Source organism: Poeciliopsis prolifica, unplaced genomic scaffold, assembly GCF_027474105.1.
Source record: "Poeciliopsis prolifica strain line A6 unplaced genomic scaffold, Auburn_PproV2 SCAFFOLD027, whole genome shotgun sequence".
NCBI classification, from domain to species: domain Eukaryota; kingdom Metazoa; phylum Chordata; class Actinopteri; order Cyprinodontiformes; family Poeciliidae; genus Poeciliopsis; species Poeciliopsis prolifica.
The window spans coordinates 4,981,369-5,002,833 of record NW_026562402.1 but is presented as its reverse complement, the minus strand read 5'-3'; the positions used below and the strand labels follow the sequence as shown (position 1 = coordinate 5,002,833).

Genomic DNA, 21,465 nt, shown 5'->3' with positions numbered 1-21,465 from the left:
TGTTGTTACAGCCGCAGCTCTTTTTCAGACAGGAGAGCTTTGTTAGCTGTAATTCGTAGTTCCGCCTGACTCGCCGGTCTTCCACGGGGCTTATTTAGTGTAACGCGCAGCTGGCGTGCTACACTAAATTTATCCGGCTACAAACAGTTCCTGCAGCTGCTTCAGCTGCCCATACATGCGCTCCTAGCGGAGAGGCGTCTGCCTGAGTCTGTGCCCGCCTGGATCCATCTATTTTGGAGACGTTCCTTGAATCGTGAAGTGTCGGAGTAGGTGAGAAGCATGCTGTGGCTGTTAGCAGAATTTATAAATGCTACGGATTAATCCCGCAGAACACTGAAGGCGCCATAAAGTCATTTGGCTCAGGTGTGATGGGTTGCTGGGCCCAACAGAGCAGCTTTTGAGGACCTCGTCCTTCCCTTTAGCTCAGATTACATGAGAACCGTGTGATCTGGAAACATGCAGTCAGTAAAGTGACAGGAAATCCGCTTTTAGTTCGCAGTGGATCAGGTTTTATAGGTTTCTGTTTGTGCATTTCAGCAGATGACAGGGAGCAGGGCTCTAGAGTCAGCACGTTGGGTGACGCTTGCTTTACTTTTTGTCAGTATTGTCATGAATTGTCAGCAGTCATAAGATGCTCCAAACCTCACCCTTTTTCATGCTTACTTGTGTATTTTCAGCTTATTTGGGAGGAAATTTGAAAAAAATTAGAAAAATTAATATATTGATACTTTTAAAAATGCTGACTTATTCAATACCTAAATGAGCATAAACTCCATAAATACATAATTTTTGGGCTGGGTTGAAAGAATCGGAATGAAGACAAAAATACAACTTTGTTTTTTTTCTCAGTAAAATCACAAAAACTCTGATTTATTTTTTCCAGCCTCGTTTCTCACTATGGTGAACCAGGTGCAGCAAGTGGACGGCAGCTGGCAGTCATGTCGAGGCGACTCCAGCGGCAACAGCAGCGGCGAGAGCTCCAAGGAGAGCTCCCGCTGCTCCACCCCGCTGCTGGACGCAGACCGCTCTGATCGGCTGCGGGAAAAGATGAGGAAGAGGATGGACTCCGGAGATCAGTGGTTCTCCCTGGAGTTCTTCCCTCCACGCACGGCCAGCGGTGCTGTCAACTTGATCTCCAGGTACAGAAACCAGCCGACGCCTCTCCAGGCTTTCTGAGGGGCTTTCCGACCTTCGACCTCAGGCACACCACGATAGAATATTCTGCTGAAAAGTTATGTGTAGGTGTTTGGGAAGAACAAAATTGCATCCAGCTGACATTAAAATATCTGAATTTCTTGTCATACTGAAGTATTAAGATTTCCTTAAAAGCTACAAACATGGCTCACGGCCAACACACCATACCTCCCCTCTCCACTTCAACACTTCAAAATATTCCAGTAAAATCTCAGATGGAAGCATTTCAGAACTTTTCTTCAAAGTTTATTTCTGATGCGACAGGTTTGACCGTATGGGCTCTGGAGGACCGCTCTTCATTGACATCACCTGGCACCCAGCAGGAGACCCCGGCTCAGACAAGGAGACCTCCTCCATGATGATTGCCAGCACAGCGGTGAACTACTGTGGCCTGGAGAGCGTCCTTCACCTGACCTGCTGCAACCAAACCAAGGAGAAGATCACCGGCTACCTGGCAAAGGCAAAGCACCTGGGCCTGAAGAACATCATGGCGCTGAGGGGAGGTACAGCGGGAGACATGAAGGGCTCAGGAAAGGTGTGACCTGGGAGGTTTTCCTTGGATGTGTGTTTTATCTCCACACCTCAGGAGATAAGAGCTGTGGGTTGAGATTCCTGGAAAACAAAGAGCAACACTTGATTTAGACTTCTGAGAAGTGACGTGTCTGTACAAGCGTTGTGCTGCTGTGAACGGCTCCACCTGGAGCCACACTGCAGCGTTTCCTCAAGCATTCACAGGGTTCTCGTCTCCCACCTCCTGTTCTCCTGCTATCTGACAGAGTCTCTGCTGGGCAGGTTTTCAGCAGTATTTCTCATACTTAAAAAGTGTGCTGTGAACATCGAGCCTAGATTTGGAGTGGCAAAAACCGACAAGACTTTTTACAAACGGGTGTCTTACTGCTCAGTGTTCAGTGGAAAGAGAACTTTGGCTTGGCTTTATCTGGTATTTTTATCAGAAGTACAAGATGGGAAATATGACAAAAACAATTTATTTACAGAAAAATAATGATGAGAGTTTTTTTTATAATTTCCCTTCATAAAAGTATAGCTCTTAATTTAAAACCATAACGTATAACTTGGGTCAAACAATATTTCAAACCAACTTTTAATGATCTTAGACCGGGCTCTTCAGTTTTTACGATTTATTTCTGCCTAGATGGATGAAAATTGTTTAGTTATATTATTGATTCAGACGGCTACTGATGAGAGGAGTGTCATTGTTAACATTTTATTACTATTTTTAGGCATTTTATGCCATATTTTCTTCTATGGAATGTGTTGATATTTGTAAAATGTAAAAAAAAAAATCAAAGTTCTTTATCGGATCTAATTATTTTGAAGAACATCTCCAAAAAGATGTTTCCCTGCTGCATGAATCTCTTGGTACCGTTTAGTTTATTATCTGCTGCAACTTGGGTGAAAGTGCAGTCATTAAATAATGTTTTATTTTCAACTAACTATATTGACACCGTACTACTGAAAAAAACCATTTCATACCATCTGTAAAGTCAACTGCTGAACTAACACCTGTAGTCCTCATTTTGCCAGATCGCCCAACATGGCCGACATTAAACAAAGCTCTGGTTCTCTTCAGATCCAGTGGGAGATGACTGGGAGGACGAGGAAGGAGGCTTCAACTTTGCCGTCGACCTCGTCAAACACATTCGATCAGAGTTTGACGAATACTTTGACATTTGTGTTGCTGGTAAGTTTTCACAGTAGAGAGAGTTTATGTGCACAGGGTGTTTCTAAATGGAACATTTATCTGTCAGAACAACCAGTTCAGCAGGACTGTCCTACTGAACTGCTGCAGGGTTCAGAGCTGTACTTCCAGTCGTTTTAATTAAAGGACTTTGCGCAGGCTACCCAACAGGCCACCCGGAGGCAGAAAGCTACGAGCAGGATCTGCAGCACCTGAAGGAGAAAGTGGATGCTGGTGCAGACTTTGTCATCACGCAGCTGTTCTTCCGGGCTGACACCTTCCTGAAGTTCCTGGACGACTGCAGGGCGGTCGGGATCACATGTCCCATCCTTCCTGGAATCTTTCCCATCCAGGTACTAAAGACTTCTTCCAGGAAGCTGTAAATCATCACCATGAACCCATTGACCTATTTTTTTTCTATGAGGCAACTTTTTTCAGCTGCCGCACGTTTCACTTCCAAAGTGAAGTCACCTTTCATTAAGTTAAACGGTGCATGAAAATCTTTGGCTGTTGTGCATAAGAAGCAGTGAAGAAAGCTTCCTTTTTGACTTTTGCAACCAAAGTTATAAAAGTCTAAACATATGTGATTATGGACCTATTGAGGCTCAGTGCATAGTGGCTGTTTCATATGTTAAACTGTCGTAAAAGAAAGGTGGTTGGTTGTCTAGAAATTAGAAAAGGAGCGGTAGGAAAGAGAGAAAAGAGAAAAACAAATTGTGTGTATTTTTCAGGGATACCAGTCGTTACGTCAGCTCGTCAAACTGTCCAAGCTTAAAGTACCAGAGGAGATTACTAAAATCATAGAACCCATCAAAGACAATGATGCTGCTATCCGGAACTATGGGATCCATCAGGCGGTGGACATGTGTCGTGTCCTGCTGGACAGCGGAAAGGTACCAGGCCTCCACTTCTACACTCTGAACCGAGAAGTTGCCACCCTGGAGGTCCTCCGGCAGCTGGGCCTGTGGGTAGAAGACCCCAGGTCAGTCTAAATCTACTGGCAACGGAGTGAAAGATGAAACCATAGCCCTAACTCTGGGTCCTGAACCTGTATCGTTTTTCTTTCTACACGCTCTTATCCTGTTTGGCAAAATGTTATTCACTAGCTGTTACCTGTGAAGCACTTAGAAAATCAATTGAGGACTTTTTGGCCCTCACCAGCAGCCGTTTGGAGGGCTGCCGGTCTGTCTCCCTACATACACTGGTGTGTGTGTGTGTGTGTGTGTGTGTGTGTGTGTGTGTGTGTGTGTGTGTGTGTGTGTGTGTGTGTGTGTGTGTGTGTGTGTGTGTGTGGGGGTGTGTGTGGGGGTGTGTGTGTGTGTGTGTGTGCCATCTACAAAATTAAGAACTTACTGTTGACTAGATGCTGTGGAACCGATAAGAAAAGGTTTATAAGATGTTAATCTTTAGACTTGGCTCCGAATTTGTTGGCAAGAGTTCCAGCTTGACTTGGAAAAATGACATGTGAACGTCTCTGCTGAGTTTTCATACTGGGTTCATTCACCTTAGTAGACAATGAACATTTTTGTTGTTTTTGCCAGACGCCCTCTTCCCTGGGCTGTTAGTGCAAATCCCAAACGGAAGGTGGAGGATGTCCGACCAATTTTCTGGGCCTCCAGACCAAAGAGCTACATCTACAGGACTCAGGACTGGGATGAGTTCCCCAACGGCAGATGGTAATAGAACATAGATTCAGTACCTAATTCTTTGATTTTCTAAGTAAATGTTTCAGTTTTAGAAGCAGCTTACAGCAGAAGAGGACAAAGTGAAGCTGTACTTTGGTTACTGACCGACTGTTCTGCTGTTGTCTTTAGGGGAAACTCTTCGTCTCCTGCTTTTGGGGAATTAAATGACTACTACCTGTTCTACTTAAAAAGTAAATCCTCTAAGGAAGCACTTCTACAGATGTGGGGGGAGGAACTGAAGAACGAACAAAGCGTCTTCGAAGTCTTCACATGCTACATCACAGCACAACCAAACAAAAACGGACAGAAGGTAATCAAGTCTGCCTGCAGACGCTAATGATCTTCTGTTTAACCACATATCAGTGAAGTCATAAAAAAAATGAAAGTAAATTTAATTTCAAAAAATGCAGAAATGGTATGAAGATGTATTGATAGTCTTAATGAAATCTGTAGATTTATGATGAACAGTAGAAACAGAAATTCCTCCTGGTGAAGTATTTTGGCAGATCCCATTCTGTACTGTTGGCAGGGCCGGCTCAAGGCATAAGCAAACCAAGCAGCAGCTTAGGGCCACTAGGACGTCCCGTAAGTGGAACAGATATTTTTTTAAGTAATGATTTATACGAGATCATATTAACAAAAACACACTTGCATTATAAATTTTTGATGTTTTTTTTTGTGCTTTTTTTACAATGATGTACTTAATCATGTCAACATGATCATGTATGTTTGTATAAAAACAAGAACAATGCTTAGCCTGACAGGAGGCAACTAAAGCCTGGTGGCTTGCAATGCACTGGGGGAAACCCGATGTCCTATGTGATGCATAAAGGACATTATGTAAAAAGCATCAGAAAATGCAATAAGTCTATAGCAGGTATCAACAGTCAGATGAGTAGATCATTAGATCAAATGAGTAGATCACTGGATCTACTCATCTGACTGTTGACTGCAGAAATAGATGGTCTTAAAACCAAATTTCACTTAGGGCCCCACGGAGGCCTGGGCCAGCCTTAGCTTCCCAAAAACTCCTTCCTGAGCTGATCTGTGCAAGCAAAAATAAAATGAATCCACACAGCTATGTCACTGTGACGTTTTCCTTTTCCAGCTCCCATTGCTCTGGTAACTTGTAATGAAGTGGGCGGAGCTCCACTTGGGTTGCCAGGTGAGGGGCGGGGCATGGTTTGGGTTTGGTGTCTGCAAAACAGCATTGCAGACACCAGCAGAACATTTATGTAGCACTTATTTCCCTCCAAAAGGCAGCAGTTTTCTTCTTTTTCTTTTGCTGTTGGACTGTCTTAGAAGCAGGACACGCCTGAATGACGGAACCGAAGCTTCCAAAAAGTGGAAGTTACAATGAAGTTACAACTTGTAATGGACCTTTCAAGCCTTTCAAACCATATCGGCCCTTGAGCGACCGTAGCTCCCTTCATTTTGACATTACAATTTGAGTGACTGAATTGATTAATCATTGATTAATGAGTAAAATGATAGGTGTTCCCCTGTAAGATTGATGAATGGGACTCCTAAAGCATCTTACAGTTTGCCAAAGCCTTCACGTCTCTCTCTCCATGCCTAGGTGTTGTGCTTACCCTGGAACGACGAGCCTTTGGCTCCAGAGACCAACTTTTTGAAAGACGAGCTTGAGAAGGTTAACGGACGTGGCGTCCTCACCATCAACTCCCAGCCCAACATCAATGGCAAACCGTCTGCAGACCCTGTGGTAGGCTGGGGACCTCCAGGAGGATATGTCTTCCAGAAGGTGCTGGCTCTTTGTTTGGTCATTCAATAAAGTTTCTTTCTATTCTATTCTCAACAAACACGTTTCACTCTGAAACGTCGCCTCAGCTCTCCGCTCTTCCATCCAATAGGCCTACCTGGAGTTTTTCACCTCCAGCGAAAATGTCACAGCCCTCCTGAAGGTCCTGAAGAAGTATGAGCCTCGTGTCAACTATCACATTGTTAACGTGCACGTAAGTCTGAAACGAGAGTGCCGCTAGTCACTGTGTGAGTGCAGGTTGCATATGGGCCATATCGGATGCTTTGTGTGCAGGGACATAACATGACCAACGCACACGAAATGCAGCCTAATGCAGTGACGTGGGGCATCTTCCCAGGCAGAGAGATTGTCCAGCCCACTGTAGTGGACCCAGTCAGCTTCATGTACTGGAAGGTCTGTAGCTTCAGGAGCTTTTGGTGAAGTTATCAACCGGGTCATTTCACATGTGGACTGAGGGCACATAGAAGTTTGTCAGGAAGTGTATCTGTTTGAATAAATCAAAATCATTTAACGCAGACGTACCAGGAAGGTTACGAGGTCTAAACATGTTTGACTGAAAAATATTTAGCATGGATTTTCAATTTTCACCAGTCATCACAACTTTTCTGCAAATCTGACCAACCACCAACCATCCTTATTTTCCCACCAAAAACTGCAACTTTGCTGAATTTTGACCAATCACTTCTAATTTAACTTCCCATTTTGCAAAGTCTCTTAAGAGCCAAATGAAACCATGTGTGATCCAAAACAATATCATTTACCTTGTTTGTTTTTCCTTTTTGTTACAAAAACCATTTTGAGATGTTCAATTGGATTTGCTTCTTCTGTGTAAACAGTTCACGTTACACAAAACTGAAATCCATCTTTTGCACTTTGACAAAAGTGAAAAAGACAAATAGATTTCATTTCTATTTAGGGATACATTTCAAGACACTTGAACATGTTTGCACTTTAAATGATAATTATGTTTAAATTCCACCTTTTGGGAAGTTTATGTGAATCAATTAAAACTAATTAGACCATGTTGTGGTAAAAATAAAGATAAAAAAATTTAACAAGATCAACTGCAACTTTTTGAAACGTGGTGCGGTAAAATCAGTAAATGTAGGTTCCACGGATCACAAAAAAATTCTAAATTATCCCATGAATGGTAAAGAATCAAAATTAAACATTTTCTTGCTTGATCAAATGAAATAAAAAACAACAATATTGTATTATAAATTGGTTAAAAGCAATTTTTCAACTGTTTGCAGTATAATAAAAAAAAAAAGTTTTAATTAAAGGCAATGGAGATATATTTTCCGGTCCTCTGAAAATGCATTGGGCAATTTTTTTTCTTCATTCATATTTTTATAGGACATCATCAAACTAATCAGGCATTTTGTATTTGTCTAGCTTATAAAAATTTTGATGCCATTCACACTTAAAAAATAGTCTTATTTCAGAAATAAATGTCTCCCTTTCCCCCACATGCATTGAATAAATTGACTAAACGGTCTCATTGCGGTGCTGAAAAAGCTTCAGAACGTCTAAACATGGCAGACTTTTTGTAGAAAGTGTTGGAATCGTCTTTTTATTGCTGTTTCAGGACGAGGCGTTTGCTTTGTGGATCGAACAGTGGGCCAAACTCTACGAAGACGAGTCGCCGTCACGAATGATCATCAAGTACATCCACGATAACTACTTCCTGGTCAATCTGGTGGACAACGACTTCCCTCTGGACAGCTGTCTGTGGCAGGTCATCGATGACATGTTCGAGTTGCTGGATGCAACGCCGGAGCCACTCAGTGATGAGGCGGGCTCACAGTAAATGACTTGTTGAGGAAAGAGACAATTCAGTGAATTATTTCATGTTCTACTTTTATGTTTACCAATAAGAGTGCCTTGGTAAAATACTGATATAAACAACAAAGCTTTTGTAGCTGGTGGTTAGTGGAAGGGAAAACGGTGCTAACAAAGAAACTGAACTGTTTCAACTTCATAAAAAAATGTAGCACAGTTTATATTTCACCACAGATGTGAAATAGAAAGTTCATAAAATTAATAAGAAACAAATGCAACTTAGTGGCCCCCTCCTGGAGGGCATCGCTGTTGAGGAGAAGCAAATGACGAAGTAAATAAAAAAATTTATAACGTAAAAATAAGTGTCGGAATAAAAACAAGACTGAAGAATATGGAAGCCCGTTTCCATTGAAGCTCGTTATTTTTATTTTTTTTTACGGAAACGGGCTTCCATAGAAGAACACACACTGAAGTCTTGTTAAATGAATTTTCATTTGTAGATACATTTTAACAGCTTGTATTTTCTTTATATTTTTCTGAAACATTTGTATTTTTTGTCATTTCACTTACAATCCATTTAAATAGGATCATCTCGAGGTTCAATCTGTATCCGGTTTCTACATGATAAATGTAACATATTCAAATGAATCCAACTCAAAGAGGAGGTACAGTCAGTCCTGCAGATTGGATTGAGCTTTGAACAACCTTTATTTTTCTTATATAACCATTTTGTTGGTGGTTACTGATGGTTAGCTGTCTGCCACTAGTGGATACTTTAAGTAGGACAGAATCATTGTAGTTTGCTTGAACTTACCGCTTCTTTAGCCAGCTGTTATACCATAATCGGCTGAGGTTCCTCCTGTATTGAGCAGTTTCCCTGAGAGATCAGAGGTCATATTTCTCTGTACACAAGCTGACAACAGTGTCATAAATATTACTAATTACTCATTTGTTCCAATTAGCAATATCGCTTTTCAAGAAAATTAATCATTGGTTATCATGTTACTTGAGACTTTACACATTTCATTTTCTAACCACAGGTAGCAATAGATAGTCTGGGAAAAGCTGTTCAGTTTGTGAAAGTCACGTTTTTTTTTTTTTTGAAACATTGAACTGAATAAAGATCTTTTTAACTTATGGATCTGTCTCCATGTCTTTTGTTAAAACTTTATCAGAAATACCAGATAACATTTCAGACAGAAAAACTACTTTGACACAACTTTGTTTGATGCACACCTGTTCAGTATTGCCTCCCAGATTTCGTAGCGTCTCCTGTGTGAAAAGACTTAATTTTTTTTATTTGCTCTGCCTATGTAATCAGTAGAAGTCTGTGCATCAATCAGATTTATGTTGTAATATTGATGGTCTGTTGGAGGTTTTAAGTCATCACCCATGACATGACTGATGGTCCAAAGTCCAGGTCATGACACTGAATGGTATGGTGGGGATTTTCCACTCAGTCACTTACTTGGTCGTTAGCTGGTCAGGCCAAATATGTCCACACAGATGAATGGCGTGAGGGGGTGGAAATAAGTCAAACATCGTGTGAGCTGGACGCCCTCAATTTGACCTGAGTCCCTGAGTTAATGGATCGACTTTTTTTTATTTTGATTTAGAACGACTCTCAAAAGAACGTGCACACTTTAGACTTTAGCATCAGCTTAGTTTAACCCCTAAGAAGAAAACCCTAAACAGACTGCCATTCTTCACTGAAAAAAAAAAAAAGAAATATCCATGGCACAACAGGAATAACTTTAAGCAGCTGATTTCTATGTGATTTTAGTTGGTCGCATCATTGTGGAGGACTTTTGGAGCAGCTGCATCCAAACCATATATCACCAAGTGCAGAACAAAGCGTCAGAGGCAAAGTAAGATGCCAATGGACTCTAGAGCAGGGGAGGCTCATTCTCTGGAGTGATGAATCACGCTTCTCCTTTTGACAATCTGAAGAGTCTGGGTTTGGTGATTGCCAAGAGAACTGGTCTTGTCTGCCTGCTTTGTGCCAAATGTAGAGTTTGGTGGAGAGGGGATTATGGTGTGGGGCTGTTTTTCAGGAGCTGGGTTTGGCCCCTTAGTTCCAGTGAAAATATCTGAATGTTTCAGCATACCATGATATTTCAGACAATTCCATGTTGCCAACTTAATGGAAGAGTTTGGAGCTGGGCATTTTCCTCTTTCAACATGACTGCACCAGGGCAGAAAGCAAGGGTCATAAAGGCATGGATGGCAGAGTCTGGCCTGCACAGAGTCCTGATCCAAAGCCTACAGACCACCTTTGGGATGAATTAAAGTGGAGACTGAGAGCCAAGCTTATCGTCCAACATCAGTAAGTGACCTCACAAATGCAGTTCTGGAAGAATGGTCACAAATCTCCATAAACACATTTCTAGACCTTGTGGACGGCCTTCACAGAAGAGTTGAAGCTGTTCCAGCTGCAAAGGGAGAACCAACGTCATACTGAACCCCATAGATTAGGAATGAGTCTGTCCAGCCCTGTGATGGACTGGAGACCTGTCCAGGGTGAACCCTGACTCTCACCTGTTGACAGCTGGACATAGGCACCAGCACTCCTGCTGACACCAGTGTGATAAATAATATTGGATGATGGATGAGGAATGGGATGTCACTTAAGCTCATATGTGAGTTAAAGCAGGTGAGCGAATACTTTTGTCAATATGGTGTATGTGGAGATGAGCTGCTGCTCAGGGTGTCTTCTGCAGAGAGCTAACAGCACCACCTGGTGGTCGCTCGATGTCAGTACTTGAACATGAAACGTCACCAATCTGTTCCACAGACAGTACAACAAAAAGTTACTTTTGTCTACAAAAGATAAATTCAAAGTAATATATAAAGAAAACTACATTCAGGCCCTCTGTTTAATATACCAATCACATTAAACTGTATGACATTAATTTAAATGTTTTGCGATGCCTTAATAAATGAATAGAAACAAAATTTTCAGAGGTTTTCTTTATTTTCTGGTACACACTGAGACATTTTAAACTAATAAAATGCAACTATTAGACACAATATAAAGTTGATTTAAGTTCTGAGTACCAAAACATTGACTTATGACTACCTGTGATGATAAAAACAGAAGTACAGTATGCATAGAAAAGGTCTTGCACTGCAGGAGACAGTAAAATGTTAAAATTAATGAAGCACACACACATTTCACACACTTGACCTATCAGACATTGTATCTTATTACACACATTATAACACGGAAACAGCTGGTTAAAGTAGAAGACAATACAAAAATGACAAATTCAATAATTAACTCTTGTAAATGCAGTAAATGAAGATGGAGCAAAAACAAACTTGAGACTGATGCAAGAAGTCAGCCATTGCAAACTGCAAATTCATTTTTACTCTCTCTGATTTACCAAAAGTCTTAGCTGTTGGAGAGTCTGCATTACTTTCACTTTTATGGCAGATTCATAAAATAATAATAATAAAAAAATTATTTGTGCTACAGACTAAGGCCACAATGACAATATAAATCTATAAATACCAATGTGAATATTAAACCGGCAGTGTTACATCGAGCCGTGAAACATGAGGGTGACTTGTTGCAGGTACTTGCTGCCAGCGTCTACAGGTCAGGGTCATCCCCCTTGAGCGTGTTGAATTCTTCTGGAGCTGCATACTTTTCAGCCCCCTGACCAGAGGAGTGACGGAAACCTGCTGCGATCTCGTCGAAGGTGCGGCCCTTTGTCTCAGGTACTTTGAAGTAAGTGAAGACGAAAAAGCCAAGCAGCAGAACGGTGAAGATGATGAAGACATAAGGACCGAGGAGTAGCTGCGATGACAAGAGTTTAATTTGTCATCCCTGAGGCGATGTAAATGGTGCATGCAACATTACAGCTTGTTAAGTAGTATTAAGTATGTATTTAGTTTCAATTTAATTCATTATACTCTTATTGATGAGGCAAAAAATAAATAAATCATCAGACTTCTATAAACAGAGTCCAAGTTACTGCTTAGTTCTTTTTGTCAGTGTTAATTTACATCCTTTGAAACTTTATAATAAAAAGAAGTTAGTTATTAATATTCCATAACATAAGGTCAAGATGCTAATATTATATGCAAATATTTTTGCACAATAATTGCCTAAATCTCTCTTTCTGACTGTTATTAAAAGAGCATAAATTTGAGTCAAGTAAAACAGAACAATGTCTTTTCCAGCTTTGTTGCTGGTGAGGAACCAGACTACCGTAACAGGAAAGTCCTCCATGCTGCAGGTCACTTCCTGTTTCTGTGAAGTGTTTGTGTTTCTGGGTCTTTTTCCCCCAGTATAGTTGCTGGTGTCTGATTTCAGAGATTAATGTTTGAGTTAAGATCTACAAACTGTTAGAAATAATAAGATAAGAAGAAATTGGAGAAAATAGAAATTTCATCCATTCATTTTCTTGAGGAGGCCACCTCAACTGGCTCCTCTTGATGTGGAGAAGCAGCAGCTCTACTCTGAGTCTCTCCCGGATGACCGAATTTCTCACCCTATCTCTAAGGCAGAGTCCAGACACCCAGCAGAGAAAGGTCATCTTGGCCATCTGTGTCCATGACCTTGTTCTTTCGGTCATGACTCAAAGCTCATGACCATAGAAATGAAATAGAAATTTGTTTCACTGTCAGAGGCCTCCCATATTTCAACATCATAAACATTCATCATAATAATTTAAAAACTAGGCTAAAATAAAATCTTTTTGCTGGAATATGGCACAGCTACCTATTATTCAGTGTAATATTTCTGAAGTAGATACCACAGTTGCTTTCGTATTTGGAAACCAAAGAAAAACAGTCACAGTTTATCTGCATTCTGGTGGAAATTGAACCCTTTCCTACCTCAACATACTGGAAGCTCATTCCCACTATGAAATTGGCAGACCAGTTGCAGAAACCAGCAACTGCGATGGCAGCAGGCCGGGGCCCCTGGCTGAAGAGCTCGGCTACAATGAACCACGGGATGGGGCCGGGGCCGATTTCAAAAAAGGCTACGAAGCTGAAGATGGCCACGATGCTGACATACGACATCCACCTGAGCTGGTCCTTAGCAGCAAAACAGAATGAGGTACGTTCAGCGGTACGATAAAAAGTCTCAGATGAAGACAGCATCACAGGTCAGGAACACCTACCAATAGTGCCATGGCAACAGTTAAAAAAACTGCAGAAACCGCCATCCCCATCAAACCGATGAGATGAAGAGGTCGTCGGCCCACATGCTCCACCACAAACAGCTGCAGCAAAGAGACAAAATGCAGCAAAGTCTCCCAGAGTCTTTACATCTCCGGCTCGATGCTCGTTAGTAACTTACAGAAACAACAGTGAAGGCAGTGTTGACCAACCCAGCACCAATGGTGGCATACACAGGCTGTGAAACACCTGCTCGCTCAAAGATCCCAGTCGAGTAGTAAAATACCTGCCAAGGGTGACAATAATCAGAAACACAGTGATACGTTTTGGTTCTCCAAACACAGCTGTTCTAAAGTCACAGAAACCAGGACAGTCCAATTTGATTTGTAAGATTTGGATCAAATCAAATTGTGATTACGCTACAAAATGGCACCATATAATACCACCTCTTCAATAGTCTTTGGTGGTCATGTCACCACTATGCAGTTTGGTTCGTTTGTAATCTTGGTGGCATTGAAGGTTGAAGAGCTTGCTGATAAAAAAGTTCTCTTCCCTACTTACAGCGTTGATTCCAGAAAGCTGCTGCGACAGCTGGAGCATGATGGCAACCAAGATGGGCTGGCGGTAGATGGGAGAGCGAAACAGCTCAGGAATGGTCACTTTCTTCTCCCTCATCATCTTCTGGCTCTCCTCCCTCATCTCCTGTATGTCCTCACTCACCTCGTCGGTGCCCCGCAACTTCATTAGGACTGGAGAAACACAGCAATACTCTCAGCCTGTTTGGAAAACGCTGACACAGTTAATGCAGGCCTCAGTGTAACCTGGGTTTGTGTTGAGAAACCAGATTTGGCTTTAACTTTGTGTCTAAAATCAAGTAAATTATTGAAAGAGTATTTTAACAGTTCAGAGACACAGTACAATCTCCATCAATCCTCCTCCATCACCCTCGGCACTGGCTCACCGCAGGGCTGCGTGCTGAGCCTCCTCCTCTTCATCTGAGCAGACACACACTGCTCAGATGTCATAGTTTGCAGATGACACAGCAGAGCGACGCATCACGAACAGTGATGAGTCCAATTACAGAGAGGAGGTGGAACACCTGGTGCAGAGAAAATAACCTGTGCATCAACATGCAGATGGTGGACTTCAGAAGGGACAAGGATCCTTTTCAGCCCCTGAACATGGGAGGAGCAGCTGTGGTGGAGGTCTCCAGAACATATCCAGTGACCTCATAAGGCGTACCGAGACTTCCCGTCTGGTCAGGAAGACCCACCAGTGTCTCTACTTCCTCAGGAAGTCTGCATCTGCATCACCGTGTGGCGCAGCAGCTGCACTGCTGAGAGGACGGCTCTGCAGAGGGCAGGTCAAGGCTGCACAGAGGTCTGTGGGGAGCAGCCTTTCCTCCACCTCAGACCTCGACACAGCACGATGCAGGAGGAGAGCCCTCCACCTCATGAAGGACTCCACCCGTCCTGCACACAGACTGTTCCAGCTGGTCCACTCAGGCAGGAGGCTGAGGAGCATCCAGAGCAAAACCACCAGGCTGAGTTTCTTCAGTTTCTTCCCTTCAGCCGACAGACTAGTGAACTCAAGCTGCACCAAATATAGCTTCACCTCATAGATTATTTACACACACATATCTATATGTCACATAAATTACTTTATTATTCATTAATTTATTTTTTTGTGTGTAGTAAATTTCTTAATCTGGGACCTGAGTCTGAATTTCGTACCACAAACACCAAAGATACTATGTCAATAAAAAATTCTTGAATTATTTAGTGTTTTACAGTTCAGAGACAAACTACAATCACAGTTAAGAATCCGTATCAAGATATGACTTCGAAGCTTACTGAGCTTGCCATTATAAAACTCGTTATTATAATTATTTATAGTCAAATCCTGTGGAGAAGCTTCATACCGGATCTATCAGGATCAAAAATGTAAAAGAAGCAAGAAAGTTTGGATGGTAGTGAAAGTGAGGACCAGTTTTTATTTGTCATATTTCATGTAAACGTCACTGACGAAAAGTAATTGTTCCATGACTCCATAGACTTATATCCATACAGATGAATATGTGTAGATCTTACCGCTGCAGGCTTTGCTCTCTTCATTGCAGTTAATGAGGAGGTAGCGGGGGCTCTCTGGGCAGAACGGCAGTAGAGCACACTGCAGCAAGGCTGGCAGCAGAGTGAACCCCATCAGCAGCGGCCACAGGGACGCATTCCCCAAGATGGATTCAATCCCAAAGATCTGCAGCACAACACAAATCTTATGAGAACTGAAGTAAAAATGGAGCAATTCTGAAATGGTCAAGGGATTTCAGATTACGCTGGAGACAGTTCATTTCATTCATTAAGAAAACCTGCACAAACTAGCAGGAAAAATATTTATATATTTTTTTTTTTGTCCAACGAAAGTGAGTCATTGTAGATTTTGATTTACATTGAGCTCCTCTGTCTTCTCCCAAAACGCTAGATAGAAACAACCAATCAGAGCCAGGAGGCGGGACTTAACGCTTGTCCATCACAAACTTGTATGCTGCTAAACCCCCTTCACTCGGCATCCTGCCCTATTCAGAGGAAACATCTGAAGCGAAGAAACGACTCTGGATTCTTGTGAAACAAGTGACGTGCCAAAGTATAGGCCTACCTGATTCTTAAAGAGGAAGACCATGAGGGTGTAAGGATCTCACCTGGGCCATGAGGATGCCAATCACCACACCGAGCTGATGCAGAGTGCCCAGGGCGCCGCGAAGAGATGTTGGAGAGATTTCCTCCACGTACATGGGTACAAACCCCGTAGAGAGGCCAGAGTACAAACCCACTATAAAACGTCCAATGATGAGCATCTCAAAGGAAGCTGCCAGTTTGCTGAACCCCATAAACACAGCAGCAAGGAAGGCTAACACATTGGCCATGAGCATGGAGTTCCTCCTTTAAAGATCAGAGTCATTTCACCATTAAGAATCTACTTTGATGTTCCGAGCCAAACTTCTTCTCTTCACGAATGACATCTTACCTGCCAAAGCGGTTGACAAAAAGGCCCACAGAAAAGGAGCCAAACATTCCTCCCACGGAGAAGACGGCCACAGAAAAAGACCACAGAGCTGTCAGCGTGCTCTGAGGAATGGGTTCTGAAAACCTGTCGATCCATGTCTTGTTGTAGAAGCTCTCAATGATCTTCAAGACAAACAGCACAGTGGGAAACAGTTGGGTCAAACCTTCTCGACTCAGACAGTGTGGATCCATGTGAAGCGCAGGAACATTTTGGAGACTGAACTTTTCTCTTGTGTCAGTCGGACAGGAGATGAGGAAACCTCCACAACTGTTGGACGAGTTTCCACAAAACCTGAGATGAGGCAAGCCGAAAGCTTTGCCTGGGACAAGATTTTCCTGACTTTCTTTTCAGAGTAGATTTTGTTATTATTACTAGAGACAAACCCAAAAGGTATTATGAAATTTAGCTGAATATTTAAAAGGCCACAATCACCTGCTCAATTAACTCACTAGATGCTGCTGTGTTTGATTACATAAACATCTGATTGGTTAACCTGTACAGCAGTTCAGCAGCCAATCAGTCACTTAGTAGTAATTTGATATAAATGATATATCAATAAAGATTTCCATAATTTTTTCTTTTGATGATTTATTTCCCAAGTGTGTTTCCATTTTAATAGAAATTTGTATATGACTAAAAAATAATTTGAAATCTTTTCATTTATTTTATTGTGGCACTTATGATCTTCCATACATGACATCCTGGGTCTGTAAATCATTTTGTACTTTAGCTTTAACACGCCTAGACCTGAACAACTTTTCTGAAACTTCCCGTCTTCGAACTTCTGACAAGAAAGTCTGGCTGCTTGGAAGAAAAGAGGGAGAAAACATTGTCTAAGTCAGGAATGTATCTGCTTCATTATCTGGATACAAATAAGTGTCCTGCATATATAAAAACAGCACAGTGTGTTTTCCCGCTTTCTTGGTCTCAAAGGTTTTCTCACATTCTGAGGTGCGTTGATGACACCCGTGTTGTAGCCAAACTGCAGAGAGCCGATCACAGCCGTCCCCACAGCCAGCATCAACTGGGGCGTTACCTGCATATGAACGAAACGTTGGGAAAAGAAATAAACATTTAATAAAAATGACTATGACAAATATCAAGACACAGAAACATCCAGTGACGTTTTTATTCCAATGGAATAAAAGGAATCTAAGAAAAGTTCCAGTTTTGTGGGATCGCCTCTCAACAATCCTTTGGGGTATGTGTGATTTCTGCATTTGCTGGTGTGTAGACAAAACGGGCCATTAATCTATGAATGTGAGGATTTTTTTGTCTTTTCATTTGAGCAATGAGTATTTCTTTAAAGAGGTGGGGAAAAATTGCTACCACAAGGAGATGAATGAAACAAGAAACTAGGACAAAAAAATCATGACCATTAACTACATTCTTAGTTGTATTGTAGGCACATGCTCGCTTCTGGTGCCTTTACATGGTCAGTATTCAGCCAGAGTGGCTTGAGGCAGTTAATGGTCAGGCTGGATTCCCCTCCACACGTTTGTACAGACTGACAAGAATTATTGTCCACACAGCGATGCCTGCAGGTGTATGACATCGTCCTCAACTCCGCAACACTCTTGCTGCAAGATAACAGATCTGCAGCTTCTCCGTCAAACTCCTGACAGAAGTTGGCTCCTCTCCTTCTTCCAAGCAAACAAAATTGGTGTCTAAATGTGTGCAGTAAAACTTTTCATTTGTGCTAATGTAATTTTCAAGATATTAATAAGTTTCCAGAGGTCATTAAAAGGTCAACCCCTCTTGACCTTTTGAGGATCAAGAGGGGTTGACCTCTTGACCCCTCTTGACCCTACAAAGGGTCAAGAGGGGTCAAGATTCTATTAAACAAAATTTGCTAAAATGTCTATTTGTGGCTTTTATGAAGAAGATATTAATGAAAGTTTAAAGGTCAAGTTGTCAACAAGCCCCCCTCACCCTCACCGAAATCACTTCTAATTGACGATACATCAATCTCACGATACATATATGTGATATTCCACTCATGACGATAGTCAGCAAACGATACGATTCAATGGATTTTTCAGGTTTTCTGAAATATTTTAGAGGGACAGAGTAATTTTGGCAACATTTTGTAACTGTTCAATAGACTTTGATTGGATTAGTTGAACTGATGGTGTAATACTGGCATAATAAATGTTTTTATTACACATTTGCTTTGTTTAAATGTTCATTGTGTGGCTTTGTGTATTTAGTTCTGCAGAGAAGGATTCTTTTTTGTCTCATGCACTTATATTAAATAATGTATTTCATCTCATTGTTTAAATAGTTGTAACTGGTTGTTTCATTACATGTCATTTTTAATGTACATGTGCAACTGGGAGGTAACTCTGTCATTTCAATCATGTGGATTTGACATAAAACTCAAAGTAGGATTTAATGTAAAAAAATATATATATACTTTCTTAGGGACAAAAATATAGATAAATAGCGTAGAAACGCCAAAATTAAACAGCACTAATGTCCTTTTAAAAACTCAAGCAGCTCAAACAAACCTTTTGCAGCACAAACACAGCACAAATATTTTACACTTTAATTTGCGTGATGTGTTTTGTTGACTTTTGAGGACCTGTGTATGTTTGTATCGTCTTCAAAATGATAAAAACACAGAAAGCAGCATAAATAATCACAATGTGGCGTAAGTCATCGACACCAGTTTAGTTTGAATTGAAGGTGGAGGGAAAAGGGTCGGAGGCGAGGCCCACCACACATGTCCGAGTTTCTCCTGTTTATTTTAAGACCATTATTCTCCAGCGATTAAAGGTGGAATCATCCATCCGCTCGTCATCAGATCAATATTTTATTCACATTTCCAAGCTTTTCCAACGTAACATAATATGTTATGTAATCACAGAAGCTGTTTTTGAGGTTTGGTTTTGTGTGGACTGGCAGGAGGAACTCGCCCACATTTTCCAACCACATTTTGCTGAAGAAAGCTGGAAAACAAAGAACTACCAGGAAGCAATCCAATTACAAATGAACCAATGAACAATTGTTTAGAAACAATTTGAAATAACTTAAATAGTAACTAATACATTTAAGAATCCAAAATGAATGGACAGAATTTAAGCTGCCTGAAGTGACTGCTCTCACACAACAATACTGGGTGGGGAGGGGATGTATTGATCAAGCAGCAGTTACCTTCCCGCTGCACTCCATATCACCTCAGACAGTCCACACTTGACCTCCAGATTATGAAAAGGAGAACAATCGTTGTTAATCTGTTCCCTCAAATTAATCTGCTTTCAAGCAAAAAGTGTCTGCTCTGTTATTTGGTCCCAAGTCAGTGTAAACAAGCGTTTACTTTCCTCCTCCATTCACCTGCAGAAGTAAGAGGCTTAGCGACGTCACCGCTAAGTGGATCTTCACGCTCTGATTGGTCGAGAGGAGCTCACAGTGAGACTAACACATGTTTATCAGAGTGCTAATAGCAGCTTAAACAGATTGACAATCCTTAAGAGATAACCTAAGGAAAGCACAGAGCACATAAAAACCGATTTAAAATCTATAACATAAACTTGCTTATAGACAAAATAAAAAGCCTTTTGTAAGCAATTATTTCTCTTAGATAGATTTTCTTTTGTTCCTGTCAACTGGTCTTGTTCAATAATTTTCCATTTCCAATAAAAGGGAACTTTTGGGGCTGCTTTTACAGTATTGTGTTCTGTTCTAATTGAATTATATTTTAATTAATGTGGGGGTGCAGATTCACAACAAAACCTGTCAGTTTAGTCCTTTAAAATAGACAGATTCAAACTCATTTACATCCATTCCTCTGTGATCCTCGTTTATAAAAGCAGCACGATTCTGTTTTTAGTTGTGAGTACACGCGTGTGCTCTGTCTTCTCAAACCCTCAGTCATTTGTCCCAGAGGGCTGATCAGGCTGGGACAGATTCTGGTTCTGCTGGAGGGTCTTTTCTGGAAGAGGGGCTGTTCTTACATGCTTGGTTGCTGCAAAGTCAGTGACTCAATGCATGTAATGGTGCACTACATGCTTGTCCAGGAGGAGTGAATAATGCAAATCCATGCATTTTTTTAACTGCAAGCTGAATGATAAACTGAATTTTACTGCATCATTTTAATCAATTGGAACAACATTATAATTATGCGAGTATAGTGGATTGGCCATGAAGATTTGTTGTGACTGAGTGGGAACTATGTTAATATACACTTCAACTGACATTAAATTTTTTGTGCCGACTTTTCAAAAAAGATTTAAACATTTCTCATAGTTGTTGTTAGTCCTTTTATCTTTTAAGCCTTGGAAGAACTGTAAAAAATTGTAAAAATGTAAAAATATATATATATATATATATATATATATATATATATATATATATATATATATATATATATATATATATATATATATATATATAAGTTTTTACATATTTACCAAGTTATGACAGATGATCTGTGTTGGTACTCTTCACTCTTCATTCTGAAACAACTCAGAACCCTGAAGAATTTTGTACCACTGTCAAACATGCATGTGTATGTGCTGCTCACAACCTCCCCCTTTGCTCTCTGTTGTGCTACATCTCCTTCTCTACAGCACAACCTGCTATGAATGATAAGGCCAGCATGGCTATAGTTGGTGGCCGATTAGCAGTTTTCCTGGAAGGTCAGTTGTTCCTCCGCCTTTAGCAAAGCTGCAGCTCATACTCTGGACACCGAGTGGCGCTGATACGTGGAGAAAAATTGAAACCGCCAACTTAGTTAAACCAGGAATAAAAAAAGGTAATAAGAATGAGCAGTGCTTTACAAAAAAACTGCAGTTTTTTTATTTCACAACTTTGTGTTGTGATAGAGTCAATAAAACTGCAGTGAAACAAATCTACTGTCAATAAAAGTGTTACCTTCCGACGTGTGCAGCGTTTCTTGGAGGCCTTGAACCCTGGCGAAGACAAGTTTATTAGAATTTAAATGGTTTTAAATAAAGATATGAGATAAACTTATAACTTCTAATAAATGTTGGCCATTGTTGCACAGCGGAGAATGATGGGCCAAGTCACTCCCAGTGTAACACATTTATTGAGAATAACTGCAAAACAGATAAACCCTAAGCTGCTTCCTCAACATTGGCCAACTTCTTAACAAGAGCATAATTTTCACC

At 41.0% G+C, this 21,465-nt stretch overlaps 2 protein-coding genes across 2 annotated transcripts; one reads left to right on the top strand and one right to left on the bottom strand.

Moving 5' to 3' along the window:
• Positions 1-112: 112 nt before the first annotated feature.
• On the top strand, positions 113-9,277 carry mthfr (methylenetetrahydrofolate reductase (NAD(P)H)). Its single transcript, XM_055048370.1, has 12 exons — positions 113-270; positions 884-1,139; positions 1,459-1,697; positions 2,786-2,896; positions 3,053-3,246; positions 3,625-3,875; positions 4,435-4,569; positions 4,708-4,888; positions 6,158-6,340; positions 6,450-6,551; positions 6,632-6,751; positions 7,947-9,277. Exons 2-12 carry the CDS (start codon positions 898-900, stop codon positions 8,166-8,168), a joined length of 1,980 nt encoding a protein of 659 aa, XP_054904345.1. The 5' UTR covers positions 113-270; positions 884-897; the 3' UTR covers positions 8,169-9,277.
• Positions 9,278-11,597: 2,320 nt separating this feature from the next.
• LOC129371730 (solute carrier family 2, facilitated glucose transporter member 1-like) lies at positions 11,598-19,653 on the bottom strand. The gene is made up of 10 exons (XM_055048503.1): positions 19,490-19,653; positions 17,277-17,369; positions 16,295-16,455; positions 15,969-16,209; positions 15,364-15,526; positions 13,835-14,022; positions 13,455-13,559; positions 13,276-13,377; positions 12,986-13,189; positions 11,598-11,942 (listed from the first exon to the last, which is right to left on the bottom strand). The coding sequence occupies exons 1-10, from the start codon at positions 19,505-19,507 to the stop codon at positions 11,736-11,738; spliced, it is 1,482 nt and encodes a 493-aa protein (XP_054904478.1). The 5' UTR covers positions 19,508-19,653; the 3' UTR covers positions 11,598-11,735.
• Between the last annotated feature and the right edge of the window lie 1,812 nt (positions 19,654-21,465).

Bases quoted from the DNA above. Each gene is read 5' to 3' on its own strand.
- LOC129371730 (XM_055048503.1), bottom strand. The intron at 14,023-15,363 runs GTAAGATCTACA...GTGTTTCTCCAG, and splicing joins AGAGAGCAAAGCCTGCAGCG to TCCTAATGAAGTTGCGGGGC. The intron at 13,190-13,275 runs GTAGGTGTTCCT...TTTGCTGCTAAG, and splicing joins CTGTTGCCATGGCACTATTG to GACCAGCTCAGGTGGATGTC.
- mthfr (XM_055048370.1), top strand. From the start codon at position 898: ATGGTGAACCAGGTGCAGCAAGTGGACGGCAGCTGGCAGTCATGTCGA. The intron at 1,140-1,458 runs GTACAGAAACCA...CTGATGCGACAG, and splicing joins GCTGTCAACTTGATCTCCAG to GTTTGACCGTATGGGCTCTG. The intron at 6,552-6,631 runs GTAAGTCTGAAA...CTTTGTGTGCAG, and splicing joins ATCACATTGTTAACGTGCAC to GGACATAACATGACCAACGC.